The sequence below is a fragment of the Camelus ferus genome, chromosome 3 (assembly GCF_009834535.1).
Source record: "Camelus ferus isolate YT-003-E chromosome 3, BCGSAC_Cfer_1.0, whole genome shotgun sequence".
Classification (NCBI taxonomy): Eukaryota; Metazoa; Chordata; class Mammalia; order Artiodactyla; family Camelidae; genus Camelus; species Camelus ferus.
In genome coordinates, this window is record NC_045698.1 from 83,278,620 (window position 1) to 83,303,756 (window position 25,137).

Genomic DNA, 25,137 nt, shown 5'->3' on the forward strand with positions numbered 1-25,137 from the left:
TCCTTCAGCGAAAAAAAAAGTCTTCTTTAAACTGCTCACACTCAGTGCTCTCCTATTTTTTTCTTCAAATTTACATCTTTTTTTTTCTTTTTAATGAAGATACTAGGAATTGAACCAAGAACCTCGTGCATGCTGGGCATGTGCTCTACTGCCAAGCTCTATACCATCCACCCACCCCCAGTGGGTGCTCTCTTCTTTCAGAAGACCTTGATCAGGCTATTTCCTGAGGGGCCTTCTAGAATCTCTCCTATTCTCCCAGTTCGTTGCAACTCATCCTTCAGGAAGGCTGCACCCACTGTTTGGATGTGGTCTTAATTCTCCTCTTATCACAGCTTGTATCTCTCACTTAAAGCACCTAGGACACTTGTGCTTTTACAGTTATTTGTTTGAGGAGCTAGTTAATGTCAGCTCCGTCCACTAGAGTCCCTGCTCCATGAGGACAGTATTTTGTTTGTTTCTGGTTTTGTTTGTTTTTAATTCTGTTGACATTTTTAGGCACTCAGGAAACACTGTAGGGACTTAAACCAGCCAGGAATTATTGAACCATCAGGGAGCCAGCCAGTACTTAACTTATTTCCGAAAATTAGTTTCTCTATCCTCCCAGTAGACCAGCTTGCTCTCCTTTGCTGCAGGTACTTAATATGATAAAAGACTTAGGGTAGATAACCTCTCCAGGTTAAATAGTACACGGTACCCAGGAACCAAGATGGCTTTCTGTCTCTCGTGTTCTTTAGCTGTCCTCCCAGTTTTCTGGCCTAGAGCTAGAAAATGTGCTATGTACTCTGGATCATGTATGGATAAATCCTTTTTCCCCCATGGTATTCTAGAATAATTGGGCAGTTATCACTTCAAAAATCAAATAGGAAAGAAAATGCTTTTCTCACAGTTGAACCAAAGAAATAATCCTCAGTGAATTTATTTAACAAGTATTTGTTGGGTCCATGTTGAATGCCATTCACATTAGGACTTTAAGATCCAATAGTAGAAACAAATAAGGTCCCCAGTCTCAGTGAGATGGAGATCTAGAGAGGAAACATTATTCCGATGCTCCACTACTACTGAACATACGGTTTAAAAAAGTGAATGCTTTGAATGAAGAAAATGATTTTCCTTTCGAATGTTTAACCAATTAACTTGACCTAAGGGAAATTGCAGTAAGATTGAGAAGGTTTACTTCTTGAGTGTCTCCTGAGTTACTGTTTTTAACAATAAATAGGAGTTAATCAGACAAAGAAGAGAGGTCAGAGCATTTTAAGAAGACAGATTAGTATGTGCAGATGTCCTGGGCAGGAAGCAGAATGGCAATTATGAGAGTCAAAAAGAAAACCAGAGAGGTTTGAGAACAGAAAGGAAAAGGGAACTTTATTAGAGTTGAGTATAAGGGCTATTTAGGAGTGAGAGACAGCAATGTGCTGGCTTGTACTAGCTAAAATTGTCAATTATTTTATTTTCAGGAATCTTATGAGCCAGATATAAAATAACTATTATTGAAAACAAAAGTATATAAACCTAATTAAATAAATTACATTAAAAATAAAGGTTTTGTAATTACTCCTTATCATTCTTAATTATTTTATTATATTTTACTATTTATTTATGCTCCTGAGTTTATGTCTATTCTACTGGTGTGGTAGAAACACTTTATAATGATGAGCTACTGAACATTTTTTTCCCAATCTCACATTTGGTCATATTGCATTTACTTACTTGAAATCAACCTGAGTGGGAATTTTCACCGTGAAAATTGGCAAACCCTTCAAATCAGGACTCACTTACACTCCCAGTTATTTTTAAACTAGTTATTAAACACTTATCAGTACCACACTGAGTGTGACTATACAGAACCTTGGAGACCATGTTAAGAATTGATATTCTCACAGGAGAAATGAACAGGCATTGACAGGTTTTAAGCAGGGAGTGACAACAGTGTAATTCTATTTTAAAAAGGTCCCTGAGACTACAAAAATGAGAGAGAAAGGAAGGTGACTCTAGGTGGCTCATATGGTAAGTAATGGTGGCTCAGACCAGGGTCAAAGAAATGAAAACAGAGAGAAGTGAATGGGTTTAGGAGCTAAAATTGAAAGCTGAGCTTTCCTGGTATTAGCATGAACCAGTCACTTAAGATGCTCGTGTGGAAGAAGTCAGATCTCTCTATCCTCTTAACTACTTATTGGTTACGACGTTTTCATGTTGAGCCCAATCTTGCCAGCATGTGTCAAAGAACCAACTTCACAGTTAAACTTAGACTTGAGCAAGAGAGGATGGAGAAGTCTACATATAGAAACATGAGATGAAGGGACTCTCCATATAAAAATAAATTATTTTCAAAGTAATCCATAACTTTTCAGTCCTCATATATGCATTTACTCACTTGAAATCAACCGATGAGAATGGCCTCCAAGATCTCTGACTACAGGGACTATGAACGATTGAGGGTCCCACTGCTGTGCTCTGAACTTGAGCATTTGACCTGAGGCCATGTTTCCCACAAGGTTCCCCCAGACAGTAACTGAACTGGGCAGAGACACTAAGGTAAGCCTGTTTTGGGAGATGCCAGATTCCTTAACTCATGACTCCCCAGTGACCTTACCCAACTTGCCTTAGAATGTCATTGCCTGAAATGCTTCCATCCAATTTTCCTGTATTCACTTGGGGTTGAACCTCCATCATGTGTGATGGCTCTGCTGGTCTTAATTGATTTCCTGCCTCTGCCTCACGTCTGTAGCAGATCTTGAGTGGCCATGGCTTGGATCCCTCCCCCAAGTGACAAGAGACATCTGTAGTATAAGTTCCTGTGACCAAAAGAATTTTCTGCGTCCTCCCCCAAGGTCAGACAGCTTTTGCTTCTGCCCTAGGAGCAGGAGATCATTGCCTGTGTCTTAAGAGGTTAGAAGGTTTCTTGCCATTCACCTAGTGCTTTAGACTTAATGTTTTGTAAGAAAGAAGTGTCTGGAAATGGGTGGGGTTTTGTGCCTGTGTGCCCAGAGGGACCCTTTCCAGCCTCTGCCTGCCCTCAGTCTCCCACATGAGAGACCCCAGGAAAAGAGACAAAGAATGAGGACAAATGCATGGTCTCTGGGAGTAGTGTGTATGCCTAGTGTGCATGAGGTATGGGGTTCTATCCCCAGTACCTCCATCAAAAAAATAAACAAAAATGAAACCTAATTACCTCCCCCACCAAAAAAAAAATAGTAGATCATATTCTACACATATGAAATCATTATGTTATCAAACAGTTGGCAGTTCTCTGGTAGTATTCTGTAAAGTCATTAAATGAAAACATTGAGAACAGTGGAATACACAATTCAGTATTAGTTCAGTCTCCCACAGCAGATTACAGCTAGACAGGAGGACACTATTTGAAGTATATTTTGCTTCAGGTCATTTTTCAACACCATTCTCTTGTCCTGTCCATCAGGTGGTTGACCAAATTGATACCCTGACCTCTGACCTACAGCTGGAGGATGAGATGACCGACAGCTCCAAAACGGACACCCTCAATAGTAGCTCCAGCGGCACGACAGCCTCCAGCATAGAGAAGATCAAAGTGCAGGCCAATGCCCCTCTCATTAAACCCCCAGCCCACCCATCTGCTATCCTCACGGTCCTGAGAAAGCCCAACCCTCCGCCACCTCCTCCGCGGCTGACACCTGTGAAGTGTGAAGACCCCCAACGGGTGGTGCCCGCTGTCAATCCGGTCAAGACCAACGGCACCCTTCTGCGAAATGGAGGCTTCCCAGGGGCACCAAACAAAATTCCAAACGGAGACATCTGCTGCAAACCCAGCAGTCGCTTGGACAAGGCTCCGGTGCAGGCTCTGATGCATAGACCTGAAAAAGACAGGTGCCCCCAAGCAGGGCCGCGGGAACGAGTTCGGTTTAATGAAAAAGTGCAGTACCATGGCTATTGCCCTGACTGTGACACCCGGTATAACATCAGAAACAGGGAGGTCCACTTACACACCGAGCCCGTCCACCCGCCAGGAAAGCTCCCTCCCCAAGGCCCTCCCCACCCTCCGCCCTCACATCTCCCTCCTTTCCCAGTAGAAAATGGGGGGCTGGGAATAAGCCACAGTAACAGCTTCCCCCCTCTCAGACCTGCAACTGTGCCTCCTCCCACCGCACCAAAACCGCAGAAGACGATCTTGAGGAAATCTACCACTACAACAGTGTGATATATGCCATTTAAAAAAAACTTTTTCTTTTTTTTTTAATTTCTATATTATAAACATAAAATAATAAGTAATGAGCACTTTCTACTCAAGCAATAAAAAGCCCAAATATATTTATCCTGCATTCAGCAAAGTGGCATAAAAATCACCTGGTAAGTATGCAGTATGTTGTTTATATCCTGGGTATACGTTGTTTAAAAAGTTGCATCATCAAAAACCACAGAATAATGAAAAAGCTGAATATATTGTGTTCTCAGTTGACCTGTGACAAACTGTGACCTATAGATTTCAAATATTTTGATTTACTCTGAAAGGTGGGATTAGATTCATTTTATTCATGCCTAACTCATCTATGCATTAATAGCATGCCATACTCTTCACTTTGACCTAATGCTTTTTAATAAGAAATTTTAATACCAAAGGACTATTTTATTATTTTTTTCTAAAGATGTTTGTCACTAGTTTTGCATTACTAAATGCTAAGGACCAGAAAGTTTATTTTCTATACTATACAATTATGCTTATATGTTCACCTGTCTATGTAATGAAAGATTTTGGTCTGTGCAAATATCGTATGTCAATAAACAACAGTAAATAATGGTAAAACCAAACGTTCCTCAGAATTAAAATGAAGCAATGGTTCATTTAATCCCATGTTAATATTCATCAAAATGGATAGCAGCTTTGACAGAGTTTGGAGATCACACTGAGTTTATGTCAGAATTTTTCCAATTTAAGTTCATAATCGAAGTTCTAAATAGAACTGTACACATTTTCATGTTATGTACTTCCATTTTGGTACCTCAAGTATGATCTATTGCACCCAACCCCTTCAGACCCTCCCCACAGTCAGCATGCCCCCAGAACACACCATAAACACGTACATTGGGCAGTAGGATAACTTGCCTCCTGCATCAGCAAGCTCTCTGCCTCTTGGAGGGATCCCCCATTTATGGAGAATCCTAGGGGAAAATAAAGATGCTGCTGAAATGGACGTTTTTAGCATTAGCCTTAAGCTGATTCCCCTCAGAGCTGAAATATGCCAGAGTTCTTTGTTATTCTATAGAAGGAAGAGAGGAAAACCTTTCTTCCTAATATCCGATAAATGTGTTTCTCTTTACTTTCATTTGCCATCTTAGATCACACTTACCAATGGACAAAAGTTCACTTCTTAACTACCATGATTTGGACCGATCATATGATTTGCCCTGGAGTTAGAAATGAGTCGACTGCCTTAGAATCGTGATGACAGGTGCGTGCCTGAGCAAAATGTGTTCCTGAAGTGGCAGGAGTAGAGGGAGTCATCTTTGGTGGAGATGTGATTATTCTGCATCTTAAAAAAAAGAGTCCTGTAATATTTTTGAACATTTGGCTTTCAATCTCAAAACTTTAATTTTCACTGCTACAGGAAGTTAGTTTTCAATTGTATTTCCTTTTTGCCTTTTTCAAGCTATATTATCATAATTTGGTATGCTGTTTTTAAACAACTTCTTAGTAAAAGATGCTAATATATTTTAGGCATGATGCCATAAGGAAAAATAGGTTTATTTTTTAAAGAAACAATCAAACAAGTAAAAAAAATAGAGACATCATGTTGAAAATTTACTCAGCATGATTTTTGTTCTGTGTGTGTTGGACTTGATGATAATGCAAGGCAGAATATATCCAACTTGTCAGAAAGTTACAAAACATAAGACCAGTAATCAAGAAAGGCCCTAATCTAAAATGTATTAACTATATATCACTATGTTTAATAAATATGAGCCAGGTAGATAAGTAATTGACTCATTGAATACCAAAATAATATGTATATTCTCAACATTTTAATGCATTCATTTAGGCTTGTTATAAACAAACTCGGGATCTCATCACTTTTCTTGATTTAAATAATTACTTCCTTTCAAATATCCATCCAGTGTAAGAAGTTTTGATATTATAAACGATGTTAGAAGACATACAGTTTTCTCCCTTTGGCCCACCTTCCTTTCACAGCCAGTTACTGTGAACTAATAATTACCTAATAGTTTGAGACTTTGTCCCTTGTCAATGTCTGGGATCCAATCTGGATGTCAAGGTAGAGCTTACTAACAACCCAGATCATCCACAAAGCAGATAACTCATTTGCAATAAAGCAAGCTGAGTAAGCTGGGCCATCTAAGCTGGTTGAATAAGGACATTTGAGCCAGATGCCTAGACACAACCTCTGAGGTTCAAATCTCTCTCTCTTCCTCAAGGTAGAGAAAAAGCTACCCCAGGGAAGACCATCTTTTTATGTTTGATTACTGACATATGCCAAAACCACAACACCTTTTCTTTTTAACATATTTATACGTAACTGTGGGCCTGTAAAGCTGAGTTAAATCCCCACCTAAAAAGTTACAGTTATTGACCTTCTTCTCTTATTACAGTTTGTTTATTACATAGTCAACATTAAATGTTAGATTACAGCAGTGTTGGGACTTTTTAAAATTTTATTTGCTCCATATGTTACTTTTTTTGTTTTCTCTAATGTATGGAATATATTGGGCCAATAGGTTTTTTTGGCCCAATTGATAATTTTGCAACGTTCAGTGGAACCTAGTCATGTATGTAAATATACATAAACTTGTAAAACATGGAAAGCAATTAACATAGAGTGTCATAATATTTGCTCGGAAACTTGTAATTAAAGTATCATAAGTAGCAGTGCAGTTTTTGTCATCAGCCGGCATTACTTTCAAAATTAAAATTCTGAAGTGCAAGCTCTGCACAAGGTTCGTTTAACCATCATAAAGCACAGTCTGTCTGTCCTTTTCCTGAAGATACCAAGGCAGAAATGCTTTTTATCAGATCCTTAAAGGCAGGTTGTTTTCTGGCAATATGATTTTAATTCTTTTATTCACACATAGAGAGTACCTAAGAGCTGGCCTCCATCCTCCTTTGATGGTGATGTTCCTACAAAATGTAAAATAGTCGTACTGCTTATGACGACATCCACTCACAGTGAAAGGGAGCCTATGGTTCAAAAAACATGGTGGCCGTGAATTAAACTGGAATAGGAAAGATTTTGTCCTATTAATTTAAACACAGATTGTCCCATTTTTTGTGATGAAAGGTTATTGTATCTCCACTGATGAAAGGTAAAAAGTGACTAAAACTTGCCCAAAGTTATCTCCCATCTCTCAGTAGCTATAGCAGTTATAAAAGGAAATAAAACTGATAATTTTTAGGCCATGCTTAAGCTAAATATAAAACATCTGCTCAAAAGCACAGGGCATGCAAGAGAAATTTCCCAGTCTTCAATTTAATGTTACGTTCATACCTCCTCTCATTAGTTTAATAATAGCCTATGGAAAAAAAAAAAGTCTGCTATTAACTGAAGTGGTTTAATTAACCTAAAAAAGCTTGTGTTTGAGTTATGCCTGCATCAGAGTATTTAATGAATAAAGGAATAAGGCACTGTATTATATGGCTTCCTTTGGACGGATCAGTCGTTGCTTTTAACAGGACCAAGAGCAGTAGCTACACACAGCCTCTGAAACTATGCAAGACCTTGTATCTACAGGTTCTAATTATAGCTCTTTTTGGATGCTCCGTGAAGAAAAGCTTGAGTAGTTCCACATGTAATTGCACTTGGAATGGTGTAATCAAGTCATGAATCCCTGCCTTGACTGAACTTTTTTCTTGTGGAGTATAGGCGTTAACGTAATGGCAAGTCTTGTAAATTGTCCTGATTCAGTTTCTTTCCCTAGATTCTCGGCTGGTAGCACATTCTGCTATCATGTACACTCAGATTTGTAGCAAAAGATTGCATTGTAATATGCATTGGTACGTACTTACGATTTCTAAGTGAGGAAATGATTTATGAGCATTAAAATTCCACATCACATAGTTAGGCAGAATGCACAGAATCTGGCAATTACTAGACATGATTGCAAAATCACACGACATTTTCTGGGTCAATGTGGAACCAGGACACGGGATTCAAATTTTCAGATTAAATGTTTTGGAGCTTTAGAATCATTCAGTCCCCTGATACTGAAATAATGACAGGTGAGATGCTATCATTAGGGCCGGCAGCAGTGTGAACATAAAACCGCATTAGCCATGTCTTCGTGGAGGATCAATTATGTAGGGTGTCATTTCGTTGAAGGCACTTGAATTTATCATTCTGCTCTTTTTGGAAAAAAACTAAAGTGGATCATAAAGAAGCTCTGCAAGTAACCCTCTCTTGAAAATGTAGTTAAATCGACGTGGGATATAGAATTAAGTGAAGGCCAAGGGAAAATACTTAGGAAATATTGCTTATGATTTATGACTTCTAGAGTGATGAAAGACAGGTAAACTAATATTTTTGACTGCTTTCTGAAACTTTACATACATTAGTTTTTCTAAGGCTCATATGATGCATGAAATAGATATTATCCTGATTTACAAACTGAAGAAATCCAGGACCTCAGTTTCAGTTTTTTGCCAAAACTGACCCCTTGAGTTCCTGCTTGGCATTTTCGTGTCAGCATGGCATCCCGTAATTTGTTCCCCACAACATCACCATTTAATTGTGTTCTTCATAGCCCTGAACTTTGCAGATCTTTCCTTTTTTCTGAGGAGTTATTTTGACGGTTGAAAGGGGTTACCTAATGTTATTTTGACATTCTTAATATGTTTGATCTTTGCAGAATGTGAAGGGATTTCAGGCAATTTAGCAAGCGTGAAACATGAATGAGCTGTTGAATAATGCAAGCCTCATTTTCTCATGTATTATACCAGAGGCTTCACCTTTCCATTTTTTTCCCTCAAGTTCAAAGGCTGTCTATTATTTTGGATTTTTTTTCCTCAGAAGTTCTGATTTCACAGTATTAATGTCATTTGACACTAACTGTGTTGCTTCCATTACTGGTATTTCATCTTTGAGTTTCCTCTATTTAACATTGACCCCTACAGCTAAAAATAGCAATAGATCCACTCTGTGGAACCACTGAAGAACCAGTGCATTAGAACGTGAGTAAAAGCTTTTCCATCCTTTTGTTATTATAGATATGATTTTTCCACTACTTGTTAATGTAGTTGTCAATTCTCCTAACCACCAAAGGGAATTTTGAATCAGTGAAATGAAACAGTGTGTGCCCGTGGGTAGGTTAGAGATGATGTTGACCATACAAGAGATCTAACCCTTACCAAGGGCTTGCTTTGTGCCACACAGTCTTCTATGTGTTTGAATGTGTTATGTTTCCTTCATAGCATCATTTTTCCCTCCTAACACCCAGTGTTTTGCACACTATTATTATCTACATTTTACAAATGAGGAAATTGTCACTGAGACCTGCCACTCAAGGTCAAAGAGCCGGGAAGTGGTCAAGCCAGGACTGTAAGGCAGGCAGGCAGCTTCCACAGCCCCTGTTCTCTCCACTGCCTTTCGGAACTGCCCAAAGCACGACCCCTGCCTAATGCCCAGGTCATCTGTAGAGCTTACAGTCATTTCACTGAAACGTGCTTGAAGAGGTTTTGGAAGAAATTTTTTTTTTTAATGTCTATTTCTGTATAAGTCAAGATGTGGTAGCAAACAACTCCGGTTTCTCAGAGGCATCCGAGTTATTTCCTGCTCACCCTAAGCTTACTGTGAGTCCAGGAGACTCTCCAGGGCAGGTGTCCCTCATTCAGCAATAAAGGCTGTGTGGAATGCGTGCCTCTACCACCTGGCCTTGTGTCCTCCTCCAGAACCCACAATGGAGGATTGGGAGACTGGAGAATTTTACCGTGCTTTTTCCTCAGCCTTTGTTCATGTCATTGGCCAAAAGTCACATGGCCCTTCCCACAGTCCCCTCAGGGAAAAGAAGGAGATCTGCACATGGGTGAGTACCAGTTATGCCTACCATGGTTCCCAAAAGAGTTTTTTTTTTTTTTTTGGTATGTATATAATTTGAATATGTTATAGGCCTCCTTTCTTTCCTTTTCATATTGCTTGATATTTGTTTTAATCTCACGGTAAATTATAGATATCATCTTAGTTTAAACAAAGATGGAGAAAAGAAATGAATCTGACTTGCTAAAAATGTAGTGGAGGGAATTGACAACATTCACTGAAGGTGAGGGGTGAATTTTATCACAGCCTTTAGCTACCATATTTGAATTCTATCTGAGGCTACACACCAACCTATGTTTTTAGTTAAGTGTTTGAGAATTGCATACTAGATTTTCTTTAGTTAAATTTCCGAGTGAAGATGTTTTCAGTAAATTAGGTTACTATATGAATAATTATCCCTATAAGGATAGATAAAACCTTATCTGACGACACGTACTTATCCAGAGTAGTCAAAAAAAAAAATGAAACTCTACTACAGAAATTTGCCATTGATAAAGTAAATTATGACATGTGTATTTATAATATGAATTTAGAGGGCAGTATATTAGGATAAAAGTGTAAGTTTGAAATGAGAAGTCCTGGATTTGAGTCTCAATTTTCTCATCTCTCACGTGTTCTTGGTCAGAGTGCTTGATCTGGCCTGAGCTTGCTTTAAGATGAAGATAATGGTGCCACTGTTCTCTAGCTAACAGTGTTCCTGAGTCACTGTCCTCCCCTTGCATTTTCTGGGCTCACCAAATCCTCTGTTACAAAGGATCTGCAATGCAGATAAGCAGCTTCAGGAGTCAGCAAGTCTGTAACCTTTGGAGCAATTGAATAGGCACAGTCGCCAAATGGTTCCACCTTATGTTTTGCATATGTCAGAAACACCTCCCACTCCTCCTTATAGCACCCTCTAGGCTGGAACTAAGAAGCCTGTGTACGGCAGGGTAGCTAAGTACTGTTTACTCCGTGACTTGTTTTCAGTTCCATTGTATTATTTGCATGGGAAGAGAGCTCTGCTGACACAGTGCGTCACACACAGTGCAGTTCAGGCATGACTTCTGCTTTGTTTATTTGCTCAAACTCCCACTATTTTTCGGCTCATGTCTCTCTTGTGGTCACAAAAATAGAAATGTCGTGCACTTCCCCTACCTTAGTTTGTCTGTACTTCCACAGGGTACTTGTTCCCCAAAGTGCCAGGTTTCAAACACTGTGTTTCTACTGTAGCAACACTGGTACATTAACCATTCCCTACTACCATGCAGTGTCCTGACCTTTTTTTATCTCTGTTCCTCCTCTAAAGGATACCACCTTCCAACTTGTCGTTATAAGGCCCTAAGGATTTAATGAATGTGAAAGTACTTCGCTAACAGGAAAACCTCATAAAATGCAGCTCATTGTCATCAGTTTATGGTATTTCTTGCCCATGTTCCTCGTTAATCTGGTGAATTGATTTGTGTATGCCTAGGTTGATGCTAATGATATTTATTCATCTCATTTATAAAGTAATTATTTTACATAGTTTTTTAGTTACTATTATTAAGCCTAATGATTTTCTTAGAACTTTGCCAGTTCATATGTAGAACTCTCATTGATTTAAAAGATTTTGTGAATTAGTCAGAAAATGAACATGACAGAAATTCTAGGTGACTACAACAGAGAGCACAGTTTATTAAACTGTTTTGACAAGTGTAGCTTAATTTTAATTATTTATGATAATACTTAATAGCACATGAGTAAATTCATTTAGGATATAATTTGTCAAGCTAATAAAGTCTAATGCCTCTAGGCCTTTATAAATCTCCTAAAAATGTTTGTTCAAATAAGGAATTAAATCATCAAGATTTTGTTTAAAAAAGGAATGTTTGTGTTTGTGGTTAAAAACATCATTTGTCAGTGATATTATTAAAAGTTGCCAAAGCATTAACTATTATTTTGCTTTAAACAAAGGCTGTGATATGCTTGAGTATATGTTTCAGTGAGGTACCTTTCAAAAGGACTAAGAACTGAAGCTTTTTGATCACAGTGATTTGTGGCTTAAGTGTAAGTAAATTAATATTGCTAATAACAGTCCAAAATTATGATCTGAAAGTATTATTTTCTAATAACTCAAACCACTCTTTCAGACAAAACCTGAATATTTGGATTTATTTTACCTCTTTCTTCAAAACTTCATAGTTGTATCAAATAATGACTGCTTTTTGCTTGATATTTGAAATACAGTACTGATGTTCTGGGTTTGTTTTTTGTTTTTTAAGATGTCATTTTCTGAGTGGATTTATTATTTGTAATACAGAGAATTAATATTAAAAATAGCTCCTCTATATGACTTGCCAAAGATCTTCTGATCATCAAAGCTCCAGTTCTCAGTCGGATTTAACTTCTGCATCTCCCTTGTTCCTTTTATCCAAATAATTTGAATTTTTTGCCAAGTCTTTTTTGTTTTTTGTAGTAACACCATTCCCAATCACACTATCCTCAGAGAGGCTTTTATCCCCTAAATTCTGACATTACATTGCCACATGCTTGTCACTCAAACGTTTGCCTGCACTTCCAGTCCATTCTGCAGATATCCAACAGAGAAATTTTCCTTTCATTTTCTCATTTCAATCCAGAAATTTTGAAGGCTCAGAATAATCTGCTATTTAAAATTCTGAACTCTGGGCATGGCATTTCTAGCGAAAACTCTTCTAAGGCTGCTTTTACAAGGGCCCACTCTGGGGAGTTCAACACTAATCAGACTGCTCCAGCCAAGGAGTCTAAAGGACTGACCCGCTGCTGTGCCCTATTCAGTTCCTATTGCTGCGCCTTCCCTTGAACATGTGGCCCCAGCCTGGAATAACTTCTCCTCTCTATTACAAGAGAGTAGGTTTTGTAAATCATGCTCTGTTGATTTCAACTATTTATCTGATTCCTTTCCTAACAAATAAAATAAAATTTAATGTAAAAAAAAAAAACCCACTGTGGTGGTAAAGTGGGTAAAACATGGGTAAAAACAAAACTTGAAAATGCATATGGAAAAAATATCTTAACTAGTAGTTAAATAAATATGAATTTAATATGAATATTATTTCTTAAATTAACATTATACAAGGGTATTTACCATCTACTCTCACTAGCAAAAAATCCATAGGATATTAGAGTAGAAGAAATTCACAATAGTTAAATCCAATCCCTTCACTTAATGGGTTAGAAAATTGACCTCTTAGGAGGACAAAGCAACTCATGCAGATCCATGTACAGAAATATAAGTTTCCTCACTTGATAAAAAATTTATTCCTATTAATTTAAAACAAGCAGAAGACAGATTGCTACATGTTGGTGTGTGAGGATCAGAACCTTGGCAGAGAAGGAGAAATAAGCAAGAAAATTTGAGCTAATAATGTAAAGTGTGATCACATAGAAAGTGCTGTGCAAAAAAAAAGGAAGGGATGTGAAAAGAAAATTGAAATAAAGAAAGAAAGAAATTAAAATCTTGTACATAAAAATAGAGCTGAATACAGTGGAATAAAATGAAGGCTATGCACTTAATAATACGTGAAGGTTTGGTTGCACATTTTACTATTTAGACTAAGGTTATGTAGCATACTACTCTTTTATTTGACTTTTTTTTTAGTTTGAAGATATGCTCTCCTTTGACAACAATGTAGGAAAAAGCCCTTTTTCCTCCCAGGGATGCAGATAGCTGATAAAAGGGATTTCTGAATCAGGCATGATGTTTAAATATTCCCACGAGGATGCGGCTTTTAGTTAGGTTTATATTTCCTCTTTTGACTGCGTGCATTTTAAGAGCCATCTTATCCTAAGCTCTGTCCACATCACTACAGTGGTGTGGATGGGGACACGAACAAGCACTGTCAGCTGGCAAGGACCACAGTGCCAGATTCAAAGATAAACGAGGTGAATACAGTTTGCGACTGGAATTGTATAGATGGCTTTCTCCTTCAGCCACCCTAAACCTGTCTCCACTTACTGGAATACATGTACAAGTTGCATGAGATTTCTTCCTGATGAGAAAATTCTAATTATTTTTCCATGGTTATGTTCATCATTTACATCAAATTTATATCCTCAGCCTAGAGAACCGAAGCCTCATGGTGTTTTATTTTCAGTAGAGTGCCTGTCATGTGAACTGACTATAGGATGGTCTGTTGTTCTTGATAAAATCAGTTTGATAAAGATCAGCTGTGGCCTCAATGCATCTTTGGTGACCGACCTCATGGAACGCACAATCAGGTGTAAGTGTTTTATTGATCACCTTTCCCTAGTCACATAGCTTTTGCTATTGCTCTCATTTAATGGATCTTTCCTTGCAATGCTTGGGGAGATTGGAGTGAAATTTGAAAAGACTGTTTTTATATCTTGGGTTCAGTGTGTTTGAGAGTTTCCTTATTGATAGTTAAAAAGTGTGACATTTAGTTAGTTTACTGTTATAAAGGTTAGCCCTCATAAAGTTCCTAATCCGTGAAATGAGGGAAACTATTCTGGATTTCTTACAAACTATGGGCCGATATAAACAGCAGCTAATGCACACTGGTCCTTTAAACAAGAGAGGAATGGAGTTGGGTCTGGTAGTATATATTGCCTTAAAGTATCTTGGGAACTTTTCTGTATTGAGTTAGATACTAACGCTGCATCTGGGCTTATATAAGCAAACAGGATTGTGGGTTGTTTTTCCTTCAATGTCAAAGTTCAAACCCAGAAGCTAATATATTAACATAGGTTCTTACACTCCTTTCTAAACTTCCTAGGAAAACGGCTTTTTCAAAAAGAGGGAGAGGAAACCAACACCAGGGAAGGCGGTGGAGATGGGGAAAAGATACTTATAGATTCGGAGTGGATAGTGCTGGGGAAAGCAAAGTTTCTGTTCTGATCTTGAATCCTGGAAATGGGCCGATTATTCCCTTGTTACTAAGTCACTGAGGCTTGGAGAGATTAAGCTTATTTACCTTGGGTCTCCCAGCTATTAAGTGACAGACGTGTGACTTGACCATAATTCTGATCTTCTGCAAAACCTGTGAACTTTCCTGCACACTTCAGCCTTGTAAAAATCCCAGATGACGGGAGAATACTGGCCACATAAGAAGTTTCAAAAAGTGAGTTCTTAATTATTTTCCTAAAGCTCTCCGGCTTTTTTAAGGAAAGGATTATCTCTGATAAAGTTTTGTTCATTTAAAACTATTGTATGCCATATGTTCTATAGTTTTCAACAATCTGACTATTTCACTGACTCAAAAGCAGATACAGCTTTAAGACAATAGCCATCTAATCTGCCTGCCTGGTATGCTCTTTCCTTTTAATAAAGGTTTCATACAGGCTGCAAATGATGCTCTTAGGATATTTGTGAAACAGCTGGAGGAAATTTCCATTTTTCCCTCAAATGAAAATCATTTGTTTGTAATACTTATGAGTCAAGGCACTATGTTTGATAAGGGGAAAAAGAAAAAAAGAAAAGTTAAAGGAAAATAACTTCAACTATTAATAAAGAGACTTTATTTCATTAAAATCTTTAGAGAAACAAGATATTAAAAATTTCAGAGGCTCTGAAGGATAAAAGGCAATTCTGTTGCACATCAGAATTGAGGTTGGCACCTGGGAAAGCATTACCAGGTTCAAATTGATATGGTAGATTACAAATCATTGACGCAACTTGTTACTGATCAGTTTTAGTTTCTAAGAATGGAAGAAAATGTAAAAGTTTCTCTGCACAGAATCAGCCTCTGTGAAAATGTTTACTGTTTTTTACTGTAATAATTTTAGTCTTCATTCTTTTTATTTATCAAATGACAGCCATCTATTTTTTCAGGGTTTCTGGTGATAGTAAAGACATCTCTTATCCCTTAGCAAAATCTCTTCTTGAATTTAGTAACTGCCACGGTTAATCCTTCACCTTAACCAGCAATGCACTTACTGTATGAAACATGGTCAGTGTTGATCATTCCTTGCTTTTAATCTTAGGATGTATGAAAGACAAAGACTTTTTTTTTTGATAGTGAATGTATCAATAGCTAGAAAATGTCAATCAATGTTCTGTCATGTCTGTCAGTTATTTCGGTTTTTCAATAGGATGGTGATTACTCATTTTTCTTCTATCAAAAGGGTCATTCTCTTTTACAATTGCACTCATGAGCTCCTGGTCAGAATTTAATTGTCAGGAAATGATTTCCTGAGGATACCTTGAATGGAATTATCTTAAAACATCTTTTCTTGAATATGCCAATGTTCTGGTGAACCTCAGACAGGAAAAGCTAAAACTGCTGTTGTTATAGAGAAAAGAAAATGGAAAGATAAAGGAGGCACTTGTGATCTTACAATGTACAAGGAGCCATTATCAAGAATTGTCAACACTAGAAGGATTAGTATGGGAGCATATCTCCTTCAAAAGGAGACCAGAATTAAACTAAATGTACATGCATTTTTAAGAGAAAAAGCAAAATTAAAGAAGATGTGTGGGCATTATCAAACATATTATTTTAAATCAGCATTTAGTTATAATGGTATCTTCAGGCCATTTTTAGCTGATCTTCTGCAAATAATGCTGATACTTGCAGTGAGATTTTTCAGGGAAGAATATTATCCTTGCCTACTCAAAGTATCTTCTGCCTTTATTTTTAGTCTTTAGCATTCCCTTTACAATTTATAATTACATCTGATCTTGTGTGTGATGATAATTTCTACCTGGAAAAATTTATACTGAAAATAAACAATTTTTATTAATCACCCAAATCCAAATAAAGCCCTGTGATCTTAGTTTGCGATTTCAAAACCAGGACAATGGCCTGATTTAAACAGCATTAGTTTTAGTGATGGTTTGTTTTCAAATTCACAGTGGTTTGTTATAAGTTGATACACTTGTGGGCTTTGAATTTATGAAATGTTTATCCTTCTAGAAACAAATATCAATTCAGTAATATCACAGATGTCTTGAAACAAGGATACTTTTTTCTGTCATGATAGTGGGGTTTTTCCAGTCTATATTTTGGAAGGAAAATAAGGAACACTTACAATTTGTATTTCCTTCTATTGCTTTATTCTTTCAGCCATTTGTCCCAAATGGACTACAGAATTCCTCAACTTTTAGGAAGAATAAAGTTTCCAAAAGTAAAAGACTACAACTTGATAAATTGTACAGGGGATAGGGCACTGGAATATCACTTACTTGGATCCATATCTCAGTGTAATCCTCACTTACTAGCCCATCTGCCTCCAAATTCCACATAGTTTTGATCTTTCCTGGAGAAGCTGGGGCTACAGGAAGTCCTAAAGGTGGGGCTTTCTGTTAGCCCCCAGTTGGTAAGCATGGCTCAATATTCTTGTAACTCTAGAAGGCATAGAAATAGATGTTTTAGGATTTAGAGATAATCTGAGCCCAATTATCCATTAAACATGAACCCAGGACTCTTAACTTCAAGTTAAGTATATTATTGCCCTAGACTGCTTTTCTTCATGGAATTCCAAAAGAGGAAAGTAAGTCATAAATGGAATTTGGTGAGACATGTATCGGAGGGCCAGGATAGAAGTGGTTCAAGTCCATTCAGTGATGCCTCGATGCAAAGAGAAGGCAAGTCACATTCTGTCTTATTTCTAAGCAGTGACTGGACAGGGAGTCAAAAACTCAACTGTAATCAGAGAACAGGATGATAAGTTAAAAGAAGTTGAGTGTTTGTGTAAAAGAAAGTCAATAGGAAGTGGTGAGCAGGGCCCTTTGAAGACTCTCAGGGATTCAAGATGCTCAACCTCCAGAGATCCTTCCCACATAACATCACATCCATTAAAATACTCCCCCATCCTACATTAGACACACCTTATCATTAAAAGTTGGGATGGGTGTTTAGAATTTCTTTTTGAAATGATTTGGCTACAGTTAACTGATCTGATTGACAGTTGTCTATAATGTCTTCATAATCATATAAACTACATAATCATAAACACATGAATTTTTGCCAAGAGAGTATATTTTTTCAAATGTAATAGATTATACATATATAATACATAAAGATGACCGAATTTAGCAATAATGGTACATTTTATAAGCATATAATTAAATTCATTGACTTGATTTTGCAAAGAGTCTTTTTTATGTATTATTTTGGAGGAATCATTATGGGAGTCTCAGAATTATTTTCAGTTACTGAAAATCTCATGATCCCTAGGTTACTCTGCCCATATATATCCAATGGGAAAAAAATACTTACAATGGGGGACATATGACCAGCAGCAAAGCACATGGACCTCCTAAACACATTAACATGAGAAAGATTTTAAAATTCCCAAGTAGCCTGGACTACCACGTGCATAGTAGCTCACTCGCTTTACCCCAGGTATGCTCGTCTCATGAATGCAGATGTTTTCTTAGCATTTATTACTGCTGTATTAGTTTTCTATTGCTGCTGTAATGCATTACCACAAACAGTGACTTAACCCAAATGTAGTATCTTACAGTTCTAGGAGTCAGGAATCTGTAATAGGTTTCACTGGACTAAAATCAAGGAGTTCACAGGGATGTGTTCCTTTCTGGAGACTCTAGAGGAGAATTGTCCAGCCTTTTTAACTTTTAGAGGCAGTCTACATTCCTTGAGTCATGGCCCTTTCTCTGTCTTTAAAGCCAGGAATGGCCTGTTGAGTTTTTCTCGTGTGGTACTACTTTGACTGGTTCTTCTGCCTTCCTCTTCCACATTTAGTAGACTCTGGTGATTATATTGGGCCCACCTGGATAATCTAGAACGATTTCACATATCAGGGTCAGGTGATTAGCAACTTTTATTTCATCTGCAGCCTTAATTTCCCTTTTCCATGTAACCTGACATAGTCATCGATTCCTGAGACTGGGTTGTAGACGTCTTTGGGGAGCCTTTTTCTGCCTCTCACAACTACAGTTATTTCACTCGTTTGCTTGTTTTCATCTGTTTCTTTCCACTGGAATATAAACTCAGTGATAATGTATAAATGGGAATTGGGAATTCAGAATCTTAGGAAATCTTTGAATTTTTGAACTTAAAACTCAGATAATTAAGCCATTGGTATTTCAAATTAAAAATCTTGAGTCCAAAAGGCACTAAGTGAGTTGCTCAGCTTCTCACAGCTCCACGGAGTGTCTGAACCTGGGGCTTCTAGTCAGCAGTTTGCTCTCTGTTATGAAACTGTCTTGTTTTATAACACATCCTTTGTTTTGGATGTGATACAGTTTGGAGATTAAAGGTTGAATTCATAGAATATGGGTACAATGAAAGTTATTTGTAGCATTTAAATATATAATACTACAATTAATAAATATGAATATAGTTAGGTTGATATAAAAGCACTTGAATCCACTTTGACCTTAGTAAGTAATGTTTTCTATATCAAAGTCCAGGTTATGTCAGAAAACTGCTCTTTGGCCAAAATTTTAATACATTTCCAAGATCCATGAATCTTACTAGTACTGCAAGGATTTGATTTACATAATTGGCCTCTTATGATTAGAAAACAATTAAAAAGGACAGTTCTTTGACTTAATGTCTTGTTTTGTTCAGGTAATCAGTTTCTTCTTTGTGCTACATAAGTCTGTAATATCCTATTTAATAGCAATATTAAGTTCATGAAAAGAAGTGTTCGTAGAAGTAAATGGTATATGTTACTGTTATAGTCAGTGATTAACATTGAGCAACTGGTTAGAATTTTTATTAAAACCAAATATAGAAGTATAGAAAGTGAAATATGTAATTGGAACTGATTTAGTCTTCTGAGCAAAATGTATTTTACTTTTTGCCAGATGTGACTTGGGGTGGGAGGTATAGAAACTGAATTGGTTTCCCAAGTCTGATCTGTAAGCAGCAACCTTGTGAGACTTTGAATCCTGCATGCCCTGCCTTTAGGATCAATTATAGGCCTGTTTGTGAACGACACAATGCACTGTGGGAGTTGCACTGGTTTCAGTTTTGATGTTTACATCTGTTGCAATTCAATGAAAAATATATAAACACCCACACAGATATATTTGATTTATGACATAACTGAGTGATAAGCAAGCTGTAAGTGAATGTGTCCCAGATGCATTCCGAAGTCAAAATATTCTTATTTATGATAGTACTTCATATACTGTTGAACATGATTTCTATTTAGGAATATTGTATATTAACAAACGCTTTATCACCATGAGACGCAGTTTCATTTCTGAGCTAATAGTACATCATTTTGTGCTATCATGTTTTTCTTGCCATCATAAAGAACAAGAGAAAGGAAAAGCAGGTGAAAATGGAGGTATGTACTAAAAGCAAAAGACACTGCTTGATAGTTTTCCTTTTGTTGTTCAGTGGATATTCCAGAAAATGCACTATTTTTGAGAAGTTTGCCCCAATGCCTCTCATCTGCCCGTCACAAATTTTCAACAGAAAAAGCAAAATAGGAGAGCCTAGTGAAAAAGCAGCTCCAGAACTATTCCAACATGAAGAAATATCAAGCACAAATGGGAAAGTCTGGGCCCCTTTTCTCAGTCATCATCTTCTCCCACACACTTGCTGCATTCACTCAGCAAATATTTGTCAGGCCCCTTCTTTGCCCACTTCCTTCCAAACCCTTCTCCTTCCCTGGACCAGCCAGGATCTGTCTTCCCACCTCCATGACTGGTCCTCTCAGGCAGCCTCACCGACTTCCTCTTGTCCTTTGAATCTAAGTGAGTTCTACTATTTTTATCCTTAATACTTGTTAGTTTTTTGTATATTTCCATTGCCAAAAATAAGCCACGGATTCATCTATCTACTCTATAAACACCATCAGACACCTACACAGAGCAACTTCTTTACGGTATTTTGTGTTGTTCTTCCTTCCCTAACTGCATCACCAGCTATAATTCCTTGAAGACAAAACTGCATCTGCTCTTCCTTGTATCACCAGTGCTGGCATAATTCCTGGAATGGATGTAATGTGCAATACTAGGTCGTTGGTTGAATACTTAGAATGTGTGACTGTGTGAATGAATCATGATTCCTGAGAATTTTGTCTGCACCAGTGTGCTGAGAGCTGAAAGGAGGGAGTTGAGCATGATTCGTTTTATCAGTGAACTTAAACAGTCTAACAATAAATTCTGCAACCATTTCACCCAGTCATGGCTTGACAATTATTTTAATCTTAATTATCTTAATCGTAATCTATCTTAATCTTAATTATTCTGATCAGTGATGAATGTCATACTAAAGATAGTTTTTCTTCACTAATAATTTCGAATAACTTTCATTTAGATCAGAAGGTATGAACACTTTAAGCGTAAGTATTCCTTATCTCCTTCACTTTTCATGTAAAATAAGGGAGTTGTAACTATTGACTTATTCTTGTTTATATTTTTAGCTGGAGGAAAAATGGTTTTTAAGGGGCATATTGTATTTGGGTATAGTTTATTTCTGGTTAAATCATTCTTCCTGAGGTTTTTGTTTGTTTGTTTGTTTGTTTTGGTTATCTTTCATGACTTATTTTTGAAAACTTCTGAGGAACTCATGGGTAACCTGACAAAAATAATGATTTGATTAATAAACTCATGTGGGATAGATTTGCATAGAAATCACAAAGCTGTTTCTTACACCTGTGTATTTTCAATCTTCCACTTAGTCACTGGCTGCAAACGAGATTGCAGTGCTCTCTTTCACATATACAGCTCGCTCTTCTTGCTTGGTAATAATCTAGAAAGCTGATGGCATTTGACTTAAAAGAAAAGGGCCTGATATGAGTTGTGTGTGATATTTCCTTTGTGAAGAGCTTGGTGTAATATCTTCTCTCATTACGTGCTCTCCATGACTCTGGGCTCTTTATTTGAAAATTGAGCCATACTCTGTAGAGTCAAAAGAGTAGTTATTAAATTTGAATGTCAGAGAGGAAACCTTAAAAATGACTTTTAATGTTTTATCCTTTAATATACAAATCGAGATAGAAATACTGAGATTTGCTTTTTACATCTAACTTAAGCCTTACATCCAGTACTAAAAATCTGAAGTGATAGATATTGAATATTCTGCTTTTTTCCCTCCCTAGTCTACAAATGTATTGTTAATCAGACAGAAGATAAATGCAACTGATTATCTTTATAAAACATTACACTTGCTAGAACCATAGTGATTGAAAATTCCTTTTGAAGGTGCTATTTCAGAAATCTTATAAAATAATTCTCTGATGCAAAACATTATTTTTGTTTTTGCTAAATTTTCTGTTTATGTTCACATTCTACAGTAAAACTAGAGTTTATTATTCATTTAACGTATTTGAGGGCTTACTTGGTAAAGTGGAAAATTCTACTTACATAGGAGACATTGACCATGGATATCAGAGAACTCCAATCCATCAGGCTTAATTAAAAAAAAAAAAAAATCCATTAGCTTTCGTACCATGAAGACACAGGACTCCAGGGATGGTGGTTCAGCAGTTAAATGATACCAGCAAAAAGCCAAGCTTTTTCTGTCCTTGATGTCTCTGGAAAACTCCCTTCATGGTTGCCAAGTCCATTCTGCAGTTGCAGACAACTCATACAGACATGTAAGTCTCCAAGGAAGGACAGTGGTCAACTCCTTCTTGACTTTTTAACGGCTTAGGAAATCTTTTCCAGGAGCCACCCAAAAGGCTTCCCCTCTTTTCTCATTGGGCAGCATTGTGTCTAACAGCTATGCCTAAAACAATCACTAGAAATAGAAGAGAATTATAGTGTTTAGCTACAATCGGTGGTTTGCTCTGGATCAGGAAAGCTAGTGCTCTCTCCTGGACTACACAGTATGTAGGGGTACATCTAGGATGCAGTCAGGACTCAGTGCTATCAAGGAATTACGTATATGGATTCAGCCTTGGATAGGCAATGAGTATTACAAATTAACCTAGGTCCTGGCCCTGCAGGACCAGTCTAGTGTGGGAAACTAATAAGATAATAAAGGATTGTAAACAGTACCCCAGTGTGTACCTCTAATAGAAGTGTATGTGAGATGTTACGGGGATTATGAATAAAGCACTGAAAGGGGCATATGATTTTAGATTGAGAGGAGAAAATGGAGATACCACAGATACAAGGAGAAGACCAGAGAATAAATATTAATGCTATGTGATTATGATTACAGTTTAAAGAATGTCGTGGTTTTCAATTTTTCAGTGCATTGTTTTGACAAATTGTGATTTAGAGAGTTTTATTGCTGCTTCAGTCATAGTTTTAATTTTCAAATGAGATATTATGTTATGTGCTTTTCTTGGAATCAGCGTGTATGAAGTGAAATCTAAAGCTTCATTATAGCTTAGATTTTTTTAAATTTCAGACCTGGTGAGTTTGATTGATCAGAGTCATAAAGACCATGATGATAGATGATCATGATGCTATAAATGGAGTCATGTTGGCTCCATTAGTTTGACTGTATGTGATGCCATATGGATTGTAGGAAGTATTTTATTCTGAGCTTTTGTTTTGGTATATTAAACATCACTCAATAAATTAACTCCATCAAGGTAATTGTCAATTACACTGTCACATAAGTAACAGAAAATTCGTTGCCTTTTTCAATTTTTCTCTTGTAATTATAATCATAAAAGGAGAGAGTAGATATATGACATTTGGGTTTGTAGCTGATGGGAACATTTTTATGCTCATTAAATCCATTTGCAAATAGTACTGTGATTTGAGACACGTTGTACAACAGCAACCAAAAAAGCCAGTGTTGTCTCATGAAACACACGTCCCCAGTTCTAGGTGAGACTAGAAAAATAACATGGCAGTTATAAGAGAAGTAATTTGCATAGTCCCAATATTCTATTTGTGGAAATGTTCTAATAACAGAAACTAATGTCACAGATTGAGTCAAGTTCCTTAAAAAAAAAAAATCCCCATCTTCCACGTGCATTTGTTAGGTGAGAATGGTTTCTGCTTTCTAAATATTTGAAATCTCTAAAGATTGTATGAAACTCATGTAAAATGAAATATTTACCAAGGCTGGTCTTCATTTGGAAGAAGTCATGGGAAATGCTAACTAAAATTAGAGAACCTTGTGCAAAGCTCTGTATATAGTAGAAGGTTTTGTCAATTAATTGCTTAGATAGGGTACAAAAATGGATACAAAAAAAGTTACAGTTTTTATTTTGTTGGTTTTTCATTTTGCCAACTGGGGACGAAAATAATTATTTATAGCCCTGAGAGAATGCTCTTGAACTCTAACCCTCATCCTAACTCTCATCTACTAAATGGGACCTCGGTCTCCCTGAATGCGTCACATCACACTCAGGGTGTGACATGTTCTCTAGCTTTGTGTCCCTCCTTGTGGTGCATTTTCTTTCCCTCTTTTCCATTCCCAGCATTCTTTTCTTCATCTTTATTCTGCCATTTCCCTACCCCACATTATAGTTTATTAGGTTGCTTTTTGATCGATTACCATCTTTATCTCTTCCAAATGGAAAAAAAATGTATCTTCTACACACAGGAGAAAGTAATTCTCCCAAGCCTCTCATGTGCTTTAATTCATGAAACATCAGAGAATAATTAATCTCTGCCAGATTTTTCTCCTGACTCTTCATCAACTGTCAGTGGAAATGGGTTTTGGTGGTAGGAGGATAATCTTTTCTCGTTTCTCTTCTGTACTTTTTGATCAAGGAGTTATCAAACAATGGAAATGCAGAAGATAAGAAATAAGATTCCTGAATAATTGACTGTAAATGACAGAAATGTCTGTATTATGTACAATTTTACTGAATGTGTTTCTTTTATATTAGGAAAAATGTTTTTCCAAAGTGTGTCTTGGACAGTTTCATGATGGATTTTTTTAAATATTTTTTCTGCATCTTTCTTTTACATAAGTGAACTGCAAGTGGCCTTTTTCTGTAGTGAAAAAAAAAAAAAGATGAACTACCCAAGTACCCTATTCTTTAGCCTTCATCAGTATGGAAAAGGAAGTTCCCATCTCTCAGAGAACTACGGTAATCTTTAATTGTTAATTAATGTATCATCTCATTCCATCATCCTAGTATAACATTGCAGTGTATAATTAAATATCTGTGTAATTCATTTATACCAAATATATGAAGAACCTACCACACACCAGACACTGTTCTAAGGCTTGAGGAAATAGCATCAGACTAGTGGATGAGTTCCATCCTTAATGGAACCTGCATGCTGGTAGGGGAGAAAGAAAAACCAACAAGTATATATATATAA

At 36.9% G+C, this 25,137-nt stretch overlaps 1 protein-coding gene across 8 annotated transcripts in view; it reads left to right on the forward strand.

The window, feature by feature from the left end:
• The window catches only part of PRR16 (proline rich 16), a 318,375-nt gene that overhangs the window by 220,589 nt on the left and 72,649 nt on the right, over window positions 1–25,137 (forward strand). For 6 of the 8 annotated variants that reach the window (XR_004318663.1, XR_004318661.1, XR_004318665.1 and 3 more), the window contains exons 2-3: window positions 3,419–4,323; window positions 5,311–5,423. Coding sequence is in view for 1 of the 8 variants with exons in the window: in XM_032476571.1 (XP_032332462.1) it covers window positions 3,419–4,174 (756 nt within the window). In the remaining 7 variants the exon portion in view is untranslated. Of the gene's footprint in view, window positions 1–3,418; window positions 4,783–5,310; window positions 5,424–25,137 lie in introns of those variants that run through there. The other 2 variants (XR_004318662.1, XM_032476571.1) reach the window with 2 other exon arrangements.